This window comes from Ischnura elegans, chromosome 1 (assembly GCF_921293095.1).
Source record: "Ischnura elegans chromosome 1, ioIscEleg1.1, whole genome shotgun sequence".
NCBI classification, from domain to species: domain Eukaryota; kingdom Metazoa; phylum Arthropoda; class Insecta; order Odonata; family Coenagrionidae; genus Ischnura; species Ischnura elegans.
The window spans coordinates 97,942,099-97,958,492 of NC_060246.1; the positions used below are offsets into that span (position 1 = coordinate 97,942,099).

General features: G+C 37.0%; 1 protein-coding gene across 1 annotated transcript; it reads left to right on the top strand.

Annotated features, from left to right (window-relative positions):
* The first annotated feature begins 566 nt into the window (after positions 1–566).
* LOC124166891 (ATP-binding cassette sub-family G member 5) lies at positions 567–15,369 on the top strand. Its single transcript, XM_046544606.1, has 13 exons — positions 567–652; positions 739–856; positions 1,869–2,092; positions 5,725–5,872; positions 7,358–7,511; positions 7,932–8,101; positions 8,654–8,888; positions 9,079–9,196; positions 9,574–9,667; positions 10,977–11,115; positions 13,453–13,635; positions 13,819–14,072; positions 14,773–15,369. The coding sequence occupies exons 1-13, from the start codon at positions 596–598 to the stop codon at positions 14,907–14,909; spliced, it is 2,031 nt and encodes a 676-aa protein (XP_046400562.1). The 5' UTR covers positions 567–595; the 3' UTR covers positions 14,910–15,369.
* Positions 15,370–16,394: the final 1,025 nt, after the last annotated feature.

A 16,394-nucleotide genomic window follows, 5' to 3' on the forward strand; every position in this document is an offset into this window, starting at 1 on the left:
TCGCCGTTACCTCTTAGGTGCAAGAGATTTCTTCTATCACTTGAGAGAATGTGGAATGATGAAGTAGAGCCACTAACGGGAAATACCACCACATTATGTTGGCATATCCAAATGAGTTAGCGAGTGGTGAAGGCCGCCCAACTTTAGGAATGTAATGAAGCACAAATTAAACTGCAGAACTTCACTAAGCTTCAAAGGATGGTGAGAATGTAGCGCATCCAGAAGATTTCTCAGGAAACAGATTCCACCCAATGGCACCTGTTATGACGTAGAAGTTACCGCGAACAATAAAAAGACCCAAAGGTATGCGGTTCTCTCCTGCCACCTGTCGGCGGAAGAATGTGATAACCCCAATGGTGGTCAAGTAGTCGTTTTTAGGGGTCACAGACTGTGATTGAATTGTGTGCTACTTGTTTGTAAACATTTGCGGAGAGGCTAATGAACCACGGAGCCATTGCGAGTTCATTGAGGAACAGCATTGAACTGATTTTATTTAGATCCATGGTGTAGTAACCCGAAGACCTCGTATTTGGCATGGAAACTTCAATGCGTGTTTAGAGTCTTTTTTCGTGCACTAGTGTGGAAATTCGACGAGATGATATCCAGAGATACTCCAATATTGGAGCTCAACAATGTTTTCCACTCAGGCCAGGTAAATATTAACTTTTATCGCATAAGAAATACCCTCAAGAATGTTAATTGGTCGTTTCTCTCAGTTATTAAAACATTTAATTTCAGGTGGAGAGTGGAACATGGCTTCAGAGAATTATGGGGAGTGTGAAAACTGGTCTAATTTTGAAAGATATTTCTTTGGAAATTCATCGAGGAGAAGTCCTTGCAATATTGGGGTCTAAAGGTAGAGTAATGTAAATTTCGCTCTCTTTACAACTCTAATGAATGTCGTATTGCTGTTAGTTACACGAGTGGTTAATTTGAATGAATGTGTACCCGTGCGTTCTAGGATAAATATTTACCGCCTGTAGAATGTTCATCAATTTGAGTGTGATAGAAAATCAGGACGCATTATGCTGTTTGTTTCCTGCACCTGTGTTAAATCTGCGATTTTTATCATAACCCTTCGAATTTTCATTTTTGGCTACTTCATTGTCCATTGGTTTCAGGCTGCTAATTTGTCCCCCAGACTTACCTGTATCTCTGCATTTTTGTGTAATATATCCTTTGACATTTCTGGGTATCAGGAAAATTTCCTCTGCAATAGCTCATTGTCTTCATTTAAATGTGTTCTTTATTGGTAATAGGCGTTTTGAATTATGGTGTTAGGCAATATGAGACAGCCTATATGTATCAATGAAATTTATTATTTCTGAAATTATGTAAATACCAGGTGAAGCTCACTAAAAGGTGGAGACTAACTTCTCAGTAGGCCTTACCTAAATATTTACTTGATGAACCTTAGTATACTCAGTTCAGCATCCTCAATAATTTTACTTTGATTCCTAAATATCATCATGAGCTCTGAAAGATCTATGAAATACTACTGTGTTTAGCCTCCAAAACTGGATCATTACTGTTCTCGTCGAGATGTGAAATGATGTAAATCACTATATCTAAGAAAGTTCCCTCTACTTTTTTCATCATTTAGTAGTTGACGTAGTTGATCTTCTTGCTCTTGGACTGCTGTTCTCAACTTATAGTTCATGCACCCTTATGGGTTTGAAAAGGCTTTCAAAGTGGTCGTCTAATTCCATTATAGAAAAAAATGTGATTGTCATAATGAGAGGCAGTGCAATTTTTTTATCGTGGGAGTTACTATTACATGGTCATGAGAAGTTGAACAAAAGGATCATTTCATCAGAAAGATTGAAAAATGTTGATCTAGGCACTAATTTGTTGTTTATTTTTTGCAGGGAGTGGGAAAAGGGCCTTGCTAGATGTAATATCTAGACGTACAGAAGGTGGTGACATGAGTGAGGCAACAACCAGAGGCCAAATTCACTTGGGAGGAAGTGTTTTGACGAGAAAACTTTTCCAAGAAAGGTGTGCATATGTTACTCGTCGATGCGATCTTCTGCCAGGGTTAAATGTGCGCCAAACATTGGAATATGCTGCCTCTTTGACTATTGGATCAAAGGTATCACGGAATGGTGATTTTTTGAGCGTGTATTTTGATTATTAAGGCTTGGTTATGCAGTATGTCAACACAAGTTAATGTGTGAAAGCATGAATGATTTTGGTAGACTGTTGGAGAACGTGTACGAATGAATGAACCATGTAAGGACATGTGTCCATACGTGATGCATAGTTACACAGTGAATTTTCGTGTGCATACGTTCCTACAATTATGCATTAACTCATTTGCGCTTATGTATGTATTGTGTAACCAGACCTTAAAACATCAGCCCTTGTGCATTACAGATGTATTTTATGTCAATCTATCTTTGGTTCATCCTTAAGGTTGGTTTTAGATTGATGAGGGTGGAGTTCTCCCAGGAATTAGCCTCTAGTTTTAGGCTATGCAACATTTAGGGTATTGGAGGTGGTTCATTTGTTATCTTGTTTCAATTTTTGAGTTTCTGTAAGGTTTTTCTAGATGTGAATCAGAGACCCAACAATCTGGAATCCAGTGCTATAACCACTGGACGTACATGGTGATAGAATTTTTACACATTCGCCCTGGGGGGGCATTGGCCAGCGAGGGGGGGGGGGATTTGGGGGATAAAACCCCCCCCCCCCCCCCAGAGCTCGGAGAAATTTTTAAGTTTAATCCATTTTACTCAATTGGATTGATATTATTAATAGAATAGTATAAGGATTAATAAAAATATATCTCTCGGAAAGCCGTAAAACTCAACATTTTAAACCATTTATTTTAAAATTCCGCAATTTATTAATCTCGCACCTACCGCTTATCCTGGAGGGTATTTATTTCCCCCCACACACCCCGGTATTGGTTGCACCTAAACCCCCCCCCCCCCCCAAGCCTTGATTCTTAACTGCACCCCTGTGGGGGGGGGGGGTCACATCAGCTTTTGGCCCTCGGGCAAAATGATAAATCAGTAGATCGCCCATATATCTCAAACTCAGGTGGCATAACCCACATTTATGTCATGGTTTCTAGGTATTTAATTTTAAGATGTAAGATAAAGCTTTTGAATAATTGTTTAATCTGAAATTTCTCCCCTCAGGTTATCACTTCATTATATCATTTATCCTTTTTTTCCATTTAGACTTTTTGCAGTGCAAAGGCTTGCACTTTCCTATGACTCCTAGAGCTGCAATGGCAGGATTAATTCAATATTACTTCTGGTAGGAGCACCTAGGCTGATAGGTTAAAGGGTAGAAGCCAGATGAAAGGTATTCCACATGATGGTGTCACATAAAAAACACTGTGGAATGGACGTGGTTTAGGAATTATGTGAAAAACTTGCACTGCTTCCCAGAGATGCATGCAGATTCAGATTACAACATAGTGTTAATGAGGTGCAATGTAAGATTCCAAAGATAGAGGAAAATCAGAAAGGCTAGGAAATAGAATGTAGAAGCTCAAATGGGGACTGTGTAGAGAAAATACCCAAAACTAGTGGAGAATAATTCTGGGATATTGGATGTAAGTAGACTACATAGAAAGGATGGGATAAGATTAAAGCTGAAATAAGTGGCCGAGAAGACAGTTGTGTACGTTGACAGTGGAAGGGTTAAGAAACCGTGGGTAACTGAGAAAATGATTGAAGAAATGGAGAAGAGAAGTAAGTGGAAGAATGTGGACACACTGCATGGCATAATGATATGTAGGGAAAGAAATAATTGATTGCGGCAGGCAACCGAGAGGGCAAGAGATGATTGGTGGAAAAGACTCTGAGGGAATGGAAAGCAGGGGGAGGGTAGGGGTCAAAGTGAGGGGAATGATGTTTAAATTTCTATGGTTTGTAGGCATTGATTAACCAATCAACAAGAGGGTTCCATGCATTAGAGGATGCATTTGACCAGGATTGCAAGGAATATGGCCTGAGAATTAATCACAAGAAAACCAAAGTTTTGCAGTTTGTAAAGCATTGCATGCATGGAATGTGGGGCTCAAAATAAAAGCAGGAGAGAAAAAATTTGAGTCGATAGAGGAGTTCAGCTTAATGAGCAGCACACTAGAGTAAAACAGATACAGCAGTAAGGACATTAAGAAGAGAATTTCATCAGCGAAAGAGGGTTTTGTGTATGGGGGAAGAGCTGATGATAGGAGGTTGAGGATGTAAGGTTGAAACAAAAAGACTTGTGAAGAGTCTGATCTGGAGTGTAGAGCGTTATGGTTCGGAAACATGGGCATGGACTCCATAGCCGTAGCCAGGGGGGGATCAAGGGGGATCCCCCCCCCAGAAATGAAAAAAATTAAATAGATAAATTATGCTCGCTTGGTGCTACGACGATATTATATAGTGGCGCAGGGACATCTAGTACTCCAATGCGACTTAATTCAATAATTATCTAAGCGAATTTGTAGGTGCAGTGTGTATAGTTGTAGTGCAGTGTGTGAATAATAGTGCTGTGAATTAGTGGAGAGGTGAGTGATTTATGAGCCTCCTGAGGGACCACAGAATTGACATCGACACCGAGGAGTTAATTCATTCGGTCGCTGCAAAAATGCTAGAAGGCTTAATTCAATTTTATGATAATATTTTTATATTTTCCTTTAAGGGTTTATAATAAATATGTATATTTAACCGTATTCGATATTTTATTTATCTTATAAAAATAATTTTATAATATTCCGTAAACCCCCCCCGAAAATATATTCTGGCTACGGCCTTGGCATGGAGGGAGGACAAGAACAGACTGTAAGTATTTGAGATGTGGGTTTGGAGAAGGTTAAGTAGACAGAGAGGAGGGATCGCAAACTGCTGGGCATGGTGGGTGAGGTAAGGCAGCACCCAGGTGAGATACAGATGAGACAGTAGATTTAGATGGAGCAAGTACTGAGTGAGGAGGGGATATTCAAAACAGGGTCTGAGGGAAGAATGTTAGTTAAGTGTGAGAGAGGAAGGAAGATAACAGGATGTTTAGATAATATAAAAGGAGGTGGGCTTTGTTGTGAAAGTAAGAGGGAACTCCAAGTTTGGAGGGGAGATAGTCTGAGGTTATCAGCAGAATGCACCATTTAAACCTATCTTGACCGTTACAATACTTTAATAATAGTGTTGTTCACAGTCATTTCACTGGTGGTCCCTCCCCATGCCTGTGTATTATATTGTGAGCCAGAGTGATTCCATTAAGATATGAGATGTAACTTTGAATATTGAGTGCTTGGTTGTTATGTACTATCCATTGAAAATTCTTGCATTGATTTCCTCAGCGATGCTCATGATGATAACCAAAGTCTTAGTTCCCCAGCCATGTTTATCTTTTGTGATTGACAACAGTTTCAAAAGTCATCCTGCTTCCATCTTTATGTCGAAGGTGAGAAGTCTTGATTTTTTCTACCTTATAAAGCACTGGCCATTCTTCCGCTGAGCGCTGATTGGTCAGCACTATCTCCTATATTTTTGCTGATGTTTTATTGATGACTGTCATCGATCACATACAACAAACATGGCAGGAGAACCCAGAATTTAGCTGTCATCATATCCATTGAAAATTAAGGCTTTTAATTGGTATGATAATTTTCATTTGTCTGGTATGACTAATAGTCCTTAAGCATGATGTTTCATGCAATTTGGGTAATTATATATGTATCCAATTTCTACAGAGCGAGGGCTTTTTAATGTTATTTTCCAGGAGGCATCAGGCCAAGGAAGATCATCTCGGGTTCGGCAGGTAATGGCAGACCTTGCTTTAACCCAATCAGCCAACAGAAGTGTTAATGATATCACTCGTTGTGAGAGGAGAAGACTTGAAATTGGTGTGCAACTTGTGAAAGATCCAGGTGAGGTCAATGCACCTATCATTATTAACTCATGTCCTCTAAGAAAATAGAAAATTCTTGGTACTCATTGGTTTTGATATTGTGTGGATAACAGTGGTGCCGCAACTCGATGGGGCCAGAGGGGGCCTGAGCCCCCTCAAAAATTCGTTATGGGTGTGAGGAAAAAATGTGTCTGGCTTGTCGATTTTCCCCGGAATATCTAGATTTTGAGTTATCAGGGTTCTAATGTTGATCATAAGACTCTTCTAAAATGCTTAAAAAATTTAAAACTCACTACTTATAAAATTTCTTGGGGCAAGATCCCCGGTTTGGGCCCCCCCAATATTTTTTGTAAGTCGGTATCCCTGGTGGATAATGATGGAGGGTTTCAGCTTTACATTTATATTTAATTACTAAAAAGCACTCACACATGGTTTCTTGACTCCCCCTGGAGTAACATGATAAAAAGTAAATCCTAATCATTCACATGGTGGCACATTCGTTTTTTTATCTTCATTCCATAGTATTTACGTATTCATCATCCCAAAATAGTTGATAAAATATATGTTTGAGTCAGTGAATGCTTGTAGTGTCCCTAAAAATAATTTAACGGACACCTGAAACCTGATGATATGTATTAGAATAGGCGCTTGCCAAAACAGCCACTATCTTGAAAGATAGCATCATTTTTGTGACTTCTGGTGCACGAAGTAAAATTTTAACTACAACTCCGATCCATTTTGTTCATAAATGACACCATCCATGAGTCTGAGCTGAAAATTGGATTTTTAAATAATAAATGTTCATTAGTCTCTCCCCACCCCATTCACTTTTCCCCATCCACCCCATATGGGTGGGGGATGATGGCACTCGATACAAAATTACATAGGTGTGTCAAAGAATATCTATTGCAAATTTCATGCTTACTTCACGAAATTCAATATTTTTAGTGGTGTCGCTATGATTAGATGAGAATTTGCTATGGATAAGTGGTGATTCTGTCATTTAGCGGTTGAATATACCCAGACCCACAATAAGGCAGGTAGAAATTTTTGTTTGTCCTATTCTTCTTATCTAAGTCCGTGCCATAGTCTTAGCCACCAGCATGAAAAATTTGTGCATTCTGGAGAGAGGGGATTTTAGTTTGGTGGTGTCCAAATGTTTCATCTGGGTCCCAACCTTGTGCCTAGCCAAGCTCTTCATTGTCTTGACTACCGTGTTTATAATGTTATGTTTCTTGAAATCACTTATATGTAAGTCATTGGTAGATCTGGGGGGGGGGGGGGAAATAGGAGGACAAACAGGGACAGAGGGACTGATCTCTCTCTACCTCTCTTCCTGGGACTTGATTTTGAATCTACTACTGATGCAAGCCAGTCAATTTGGAAAATTTACTGTTTTTTAGAAGATTCTAACTGTGCCATTAGATATTTCAAAAAAATTATTATTATTTATATGTTACTATTATTGTTAATGAATAATGCTTATTATTCTTATATTTTCTAGTTTTGTTGCTTCTGGACGAGCCAACGAGAGACCTGGATCCATTAGGAGCATATCTAGTATCATCTATGGTATCGGCAGATGCACGACGAAATGGAAGAGCTGTAGCATTAACTGCCGAAACGCCAAGATCTGATGTTTTTCCTTTTCTGCATCGGTTAGTAAAATATATATGAGTGGTATTGTTGACTGCTTTGTTACATTGTTGTTGTATTTTGAATTCTGCATATCATCAATCATCTCTTTGTACTTTGTTCAGTTCAAAAAAAGCATGTGAGCAAACAAAACTACCATATGATGGCAATGATTCGTCTAGATATATTGATAGAAAAATTTCCTAGCCTGAATATCAAGCAATAGGAGATACATCATATTAGTGATTTCAATCTTATAAATATTCCTTTAAATTCTATCTTGTGAGTGTCTTCTTTGTGTGAGTGATGGCTCATATATTTGCAAAAGTGATATGTTTTGAGCTTCAAAGCTTTTCATGCAGTGTACAACATGAAATGGCGATAATTTGTCTCAGATTTATGACAGTAAGTGTTAAATAATTCCTTTATACTTTGTTTTACAGAGTAGCCTTGCTATGCCTCGGTGATCTCCTTTATGCTGGTCCAGTATCTTCAGCCACTATTAGTGGCAGCCCGAATGCTGATTCTCAAATGAGAAGACATCATTTACTAACTTATTTTGCGGACATTGGTTTTCCATGCCCTCGAATGGAAAACCCTCTGATGTATTACTGTAAGTGTTGAGTAGTAACTCTGGTTTATATTTCCTAGTCACAATTTTTTCATCATCATCATCATTAGTCAACAATCCTAAGATTGGTTTGACGCAGCTCTCCATTTCTCTCTCCTATCCGCTGATCTTTTCGTAGCTACATATTTCTTCTCTTTTACATCCTTTATAAACTGTCCTATATAACTCATTCGGGGCCATCCCTTGCCCTTTTTCCCTTCCACTTGTCCTTTAACGATTGTCTTCATCAGACCATCGTGCCTCAAACTTTCATTTATTATGGTTTGTAATATTGAATCTGTGAGCATAGCCCCTAACCTTAGGCTATTTTAATCATCAGTTGTGTTTTCACCCATTAAATTTTTGCAAAATATATTGATGTCGCAAAAATGCACCTACTTTCACTCTTGTGAACACGACTGATGAATATTAAATAAATGCTAGAATTTTGGGTGATAAATTTCAGTGTGCAATTCCTTAAAAAAAATTAGTGATTAACTGGTCTAAATTGAGTTTTCATTATAAGTACCAATGATAAAATGCCTCCCTTTGCAGTATGCTTGTCTACAGTTGACCGACGATCAAGGGAACGATTCTTGGAGTCAAACCACCAAATAGCTGCTCTTGTAGATAAGTTCAAAGCTGAAGGGGCTCCATATAGAAAAGCTTTTGGTTTTGACACGGATGAAACTCTTGCTGGTGGGCCAATGGGAATGGGTGTTCCACCACCACCTCTGCCCCCTCCTTTCAGCCAACCAGGGACAGTAAGGGTAGCCAAGGCACTCGTAAGGTGAGACAAATAAATAGTTGGATGTAAGTTCAATTAATGCAGTTGGTGGGGTGTGATGGCTCAAGGAAGTGTCCTGGACTAATTACGAAAGAATCTTCTTCTCAAATCTAAGGGAAACCTTTGGACACTCCATATTGAAGTGATAGTATTGCAATTTCTATGCTTCTAAATATCATCTTTATTTTTCCAGTCGTCAAATATCATCCATATTGAACTTCCGACTTTCTGGGCTGGGTCAGCTTTGTCTTCGTGTATTATCTTTGCCACTGTTTTTCCTGCTTTTGTGGTTATTCTACAGTGGACGGGAGGTATGTTGTTTGTTTAATCAGCCTTTATAAAAATTTTATTACAATAGAATGGTCTTCATGTTTTGTACGCATGTGTAATTTTGCAATTAATTAGCCAAACAATATGCGTACACACATGTTATTTACTAAAGATTCTGAAAGTGATGTGTTGCTTTTTGTGTTCAGAAGTTTATCATCGAATTACTTTTCAGTTGGCATTGTTCATTTTAATTGATGTATCTGTTGTGGGGAATATTTTTATTCATAATTTTTTGTATGAGTAGTAAAGATGTCCGAGGAATGAAATCTCTGCTTGAAAAAATAGTTTAATTTTGTAATTTAGCTGCTGGGATAGAACACAATTGTATATTATAGCCTTAATTTTTTTTCTTTTTCAGGCATACCAAAGAACCTATGTGTCTACCAATGGTCTTATTTTCAATTTCTTGGCTGGGTGCTATTTCATTTCAATTTTTTCTACCGTATGCACATGTAAGTACATCATCATTAAAGACAAAAAAATGATGTTATAAGTACATAATGCATGCAAGACATGCTTTTATTAGCTAAGGTGCCTAGGAGTAGAGCAAAGTTTTGATGAGTAGCTTCAGTTTTAAGAACTGAAAGATATTCATTGAAGTTTAACAGTGCATGTGAGAAGTACATACAATCCATGGTGGTTAGAAGTATGTATTAATATTCTTAGAAAGTGTTCTTATACCTGTGGTAAATTCATTGTACACTGGTTTTCATTGTATTATTTGTAATGATTAGGCTTAGTGAAATGAAAAATGTTCTTTGTTATCAAAAGTGTTTATCACACTTAATATTTTACCTTAAGCTAATTGTATGTACCAAAGAGCTCGGTGATTACCAATTGTAAATATACAGTAGAAGCCTGGTTTCATGAGTGCTCAAAATCCCTCAGAAATTACTCGCAGTTAAACAGTTAAAGAGCCATTATCAGGCACAATCTAGTTGAGTTGTAAAGAAAGAAAAGGGGGATTTTCAATTTTATAAAATGTTAATTCCCCCATTTTCGGTGATTTTATTCCCGTTCTTATATTTTTTGACCTCTGAAGAAAGCTGTAAAAACAGTTAGAAGTTTTTGGATAATTTTGCAAATACATTATGCCAACAATATCAGTTTTTTCGATTGGTCGGTTTACATCGGTCAGTTGGGAAAATACTATAATGTAAAATAATGTTTAAAAAGCTACCGAGGCGTTTGTGCATAAGCTGCTGAGGGGAATTGTGCATTGCAAGTGACTCCATAAAGATATCACCGTTGCTAGTCCCAGTATTCTTAAATTAGTCAAGGGCGAGCACCTCTTTGATTGTGTTCTAAGTCCATTGTAGCACAATTTTTTACTATCTTTTATATACATAGATATAGTCCTATAAAGTTTCATCAAGACCAGTTGATCTCATTTGAAATGCATAGTGAAGAAGCCTGTGTACGTAATGATTAAAAACTACTCTGCATTCTAACATTAAGTTTTTTTTTAATACAATTGCAGCCATTTCTTATGTATAAGTTAGTGCTTGTAGTAGATTTTATTTGTGACCTATTGGTGAACATTTTTTTAAGTATTCAAAGAATTACCACTCATTAGATTTTAGGTGTTGTTGATTGACCACTGTTGCCTTGAAACGCTGTTAGGAGTGATCTCTTCTCACTCATGACTATTATGAGCAAAAACAATCTCTGATTAAAACAATCAATGTTATATTCCATGCTGGTATCTGATTGTTCCTTATTGTTAATTAATGATATGTGATTTATATTTTCTTTTTATAGTCCCTGTGTATCGCACGCGGTATTTTCAAGAGTGTCAGGAGGGACTGTATGGAGGTTGGTTGTTCCATTTGGCATATTCTGTTGGAAGCCTCCCATTCACTATAGTAGCCACTTTGGCATCATCACGAATAGCAGTTGAGTGAGTACCAGTGTCTCTAAGGAGGTTATAGTGGAATATTCAGTCTTTTTTACCTGGTTTATTTTAAAATCGTCTAGCTTTTAAGAGGTCAATATTAGTGATGAGACTACTGTGCTGTTTTAAAATCATAGCGTATCTGAGTGTCCAAGCAGAAGGCATTACCCCAGTAGCAACAGACGGTCCTGCAATGTCGCAGGCATGTCATGATGCTACCAGCGAGAGGTTCTAGCAATGTCACAGGAGTAGCGGTTATGTCGCTGCGACGTGCCCGCAACATGCAAAGTTTCCTATTATCCACATCACGGCAACGTCACATGCAACCTTCCTAAAATATTTTGCTTGTACACAACATACCATTGCGATCATTTAATTCAGGCCAATTTTGACAGTTCTTTCTTTTCCTCATTCACTTGCATGAACCTTTCTGAGTAATTTTATGTTTTAGTCAGAGGTTTACGTTAAGCTTGATTCCTGTAAGAGGTGTGACCTGAAAAATAACTCTTACCCTCATCAACCTTGATGTGTAATACTACTCCGTGGAATACATGAGACATTCATTTTTACTTAGCTGGAGAGCCTTAATCACAGGCAAAAACACTCCTGTAAAATAACAAAACTTCTGTTGCTCTGCATTCCTTCCGTGTAAGTAGTGGTAGTTTGGAAAGCTAATGCCAATTCAGAGAGCACAAGGAAAGCAATTTCTTAAATAATAAAAAATACTTTTAGGCAGTTGTCTATGAAAAGCAATAGACAGTTAAAGAAACACTAGACATGCAGTTATTGTTAAGAGAAACTTTTATTTCATGATAATGTGACAGAGTTTAGCCATTTCCTTGGCTTCACGAGTAAGAATTCACAGGGAAACAGTCTGTGCACAACTCACAACAAGCTACAACGTATTTCAATAATATAGGTAAATCCACAAACATTGTACTAGCACACACCATAAAATTATAGTGGGAAATAGGTAAATACAATACTCAAAAACTAGAAGTCACTACCATTCTTATATTCATCACGTACAACTTACAATCATAGAGCTTGTTATGATGAAAAATAATATTTATTCACTGATTTAAAGCCTTAAATTAGCCCACGCAAGTGACACAGGTGACTTTTCTCACTACTATTCGTTGATATAACTGACAAACAAACTTCACACACATTTTTGATCTTGATTGCTTGATCATGAAATGTCATATCAACAGTGAACAACGGAGGTGAACTTGCCACTGACAATTTTTGCATTGCTGTTAAACATCTATCAATAGCGTAATAGCACTTTTTACAATTCAATCACAATGGAACACTGATAATTACAACTCTAGGCCAATAGTTTTCAACCTTGTCAAACTTTGTGCTTTACAACCACTGGCACTCCAAGTATCAGCAGTAGATTAACGGGATTTGTTAAATTGAATATATGTAACACTATTTTGGCACTAAATATATTTCTCTGTAGAAATCTCTATGCAGCGAGCAAAAGTTTTATTCACCTTATAATACAAGCTCAGGCAGTCCTATACAATGAATTTTCTGGTACCTATGAAGAAAATGAAGAAGTAAATGTGTATAAAAGCATAGCGAACATTATAAAACATCAAAATTGTTCTCATTACATAAATGAATGAGATTCTGTTGATAAACATCGACTTACAATCAACATATCCACCTCCAATGGCTGTGGCTCAGACTGCTACAACGATGTTATTTTACCGACGATTTTATTACGATGGTATGGTTACCAACCAAAGTTGATAATTGGTTGCAGGCCAGTCACAATGTGAAGTGCCAGCGACAGACCATTGTGACCACAGCCTTAGCACGACGTTAGCTATGTCGCTGCAACATAGCTGCGACCAACTCTGCTACTGGGGTACATGTGCAGAGTATTCCTTTTTAGTGTGCATCAAATACAGAAACTTAAAACAATACAGGATTGTAGCATTAGTTTGTTCACCGTATCATTTGATGCCACACTCACAGCACAATGTGGTTTTGGTGGTTCCCCTAAAGCTTTCACCATTCCCAACCTGCCTGCTCTCAAGATAAAAATTTTAAGTTCTGACTAGCCCTCTAATACTGTACACAAGCCTCTCTTTAGATATTTCTGAAGGAAACTTATATAATCGAAAACCATTGCAGAGCCTGTACAAAATTGCCTCTACATTTACAATAAATATACTACAACCATGTTTAACATATCCATGGTATTTTAATGGACTGTAAGCTCTCTTTTCTCTTATTTTAAATGTGAGGTTATTTGCATGGGAGGTGCATTTTAGTATATGGACCTTTGTCACAAATTTTGCTATCATAACATATTTATCTTTTCAGGGTATCTGGATTAACATCTTATGAATCTTGGCTATATTTATGGGGGATATTTTTTGCCTGTCATGTAGTAGCTGAGCAGCAAACCTTGGCATTCATGCGTGTGCAGCATTGCTCTCTATCTGCTGCTTCCAACAGTCTTTTAACTTCGTCAATTTATCTTATTCTAGGTAGTGGAACTCTGAGGTAATGCACCTTGTTTTTTATCTCCTTACTTGTCACAGAGGCATATTCAAATAGTACTTATTTACTACTTTAAAAGGAAATAATTAATATTTATATTAATAAATATCTATATTTAAATTCGTACATTATGGTAATTCCGACATGATTTTTTTCATCTGATGTGTCTCCAATTATGAATTATAGGTCGCTGAAAGCCCTTCCAGAATGGCTTTTTTATCTCACTTATGCCACTCAGCCTCGCTATGCTGGATCACTCCTTGCTGGTCAACTTTTCTCTGTCAACCCTCATGCGATTCCAAACTGCACCGCAGTTCCTCCCCTTTTGCCTCCTGGCCCAACATACTCAAATATTGGGGTTTCTCAGAGAGAGCCTATTCACCAAGCCCTTGTAATTTCATGTGGATATGATGGTCTCTCTTACTTGACAGAAAGATATGGTAAGTTACTTTCCCATAACTCCTATATTTTTGACTTTACATGGCTTATTCTTCTACCTTGTAACCTTATGTCTGATTTGTACTCATCATTTTCCATAAAAATATTTTTTAATGATAGCTTGCCTTTTGGATATGAAGTAATCTACATTTTATATCAAGGACCACTGAAACGAATAGTTCTTTGACTTGATTCACTGAGTTAGTGAGTGAGTGTGACCAAGGAAAGAAATCTGAAAGAATGGAATGAAAGCTAATCAATATTGCATCAACGTAAACAAATTTTGACTGAGCATCTTTTCACATCAAGGTTTTGAACCAGCCTAAAACTTCCATTAGTTTTTTTCTGTTTCTTTTGCCACCGATTTTGATAATACCAGAGTGAAAGACTTTATAAGCGTATTAAATCATTTTAAGTTTTAATGGTGTTACTTGTGATGGATTGATGGATCTCTGACTTTTGTGGTCATTGCTGTGGTGTTCGTGACAATTGAATATGAGTTATTAACGGTGAAGTGTAAGGCTATTTTATCAATAATTTTTAACTACATCTAATTTTGAATATAAAATAAAAAGATGCACTTAAATGGTCACAACCTTTAATGCTAATTTCTATGGCCTTTGGAGTCCATCTTTTCATTTCACTATTAAGGCCATATAGCTCATCTTCTGTATTCACTATTTCTATGCTTCTTTATTGCAGGAGATTCAGTTGCTGCCAGCCCACCTTCTTTTGATCTAGGTATTTCAATGGCATTTGCTGCTGGAGTCACCGTATTTGTTGGGATTCTCTTCCTACTTCCTCTTCCTGCGGTTGTAAAATCAAAGTTTCGGGAATGATTATTTCAAGTCACCTAAATGAAAGAAAAGCTTGGGTACACATCAAATTTTTAAGGCTTTTAAATTTTAAACTTGTAAATACTTACATATTTATCTTGTACTTCAATTTTATACACGGTTACAATTTTCAAAGAATGCATATGTGACTTCCTTATCAAGAAAAATGTGTTTCTTTAACTGAGAATATTTTATGTAATAATTGTGAATTTTAATTTTTATAACTGTTGGGACATGGATTTTTTATTTAAAAATAAAATGCCTATTCTATGAGTAAATTATATTTTGGTATTGGTAGAAATGGGTTGAGCGAGTGACAATTGTTTTTTTTTAACTTTCGGTGGGTCGAGTGGTTCCAAACCAATTTAAGCTGGTGTGTAGTCATCCACACATGTGCTGATTGCCATTGCTGCTTCCCCTCCCATTTTGTACACCAATGTGTTATGCTTTGTATTCAACATAAGTTGACCAAAACCATGACTCTAGTTTCCTTGTGTTGCTAGGAAATTTTTATTCCTCTACCATTGAACTTCATGCATCTAAGTACATACTCTCATTAAGAGAACAAATATGATTTCAAATACGGAATTTGAAGAGCTTAACACGTTCCGTGCTGATGACGTAGCGTCTACGTCATGGCAGCCACTACCCAGTGGCTGATGACGTAGACGCTACCTCATGATTCCCTTTTGCGTTATGTTCCGCCCTGAGCGCCAGCCACCGCTGTTAGGGTATGGGAGAGGGTCAGTCACCACTCTTTGCCTGTTTGCCGTGCGGAAAGCTCCGAAAAAAATTTTTTTTCGATTTTTTCTGTGTTTTTCTATTTTACCCGGTTTTTCTCTGCAAGGACGTCTTTGGGAGTGGCTTTTTACAATGTATTTTTTATTACTTTCATTTTATAATGCAGAAAACAGTTATATATTCTCACAATTGTTATTATACCTTAAAAAAAAACTTTTACAAATATTCAAAGCGAAATAATAAAACGATACTTTTGCCTTTGACGAGGATAGGTAATTACTTTATTACAAGGTATTTTATCTTTCTTCATGACTTTTAACGCAATGATTAGATTGTGTTTATTTAATCGGTTTTTACAAGAAGGAATACAAATATTTTTCCCTTGTTGTTATTTTTATTTTTAACTTCAATTAACGCTATCGTGGTAAATTGCTTAGCTGGTTGCCTAATTTCGGACATACTCCAGGTATGTGTATTTTTATCCTTACGATATTAATAAATGCTTCCGTTCTTATACTTTTAAAGTTTCCGAGTGAATTTTATTTGCTATGATTTCATCAAGGCAAAATTTGTTGTTATCACTATGTTTATTTGCTGCTATGCATGAAATAATATATTTGCATAAATTTTACAATAACTTCAGTAAAGTCCTGGTTCCACATTGCAATTTATTTTTACTATTTACATTTCATGCACAATAGCTAGACTTCCCCATCCTTATGTTCACTAGCATTTGAATTAGAGACT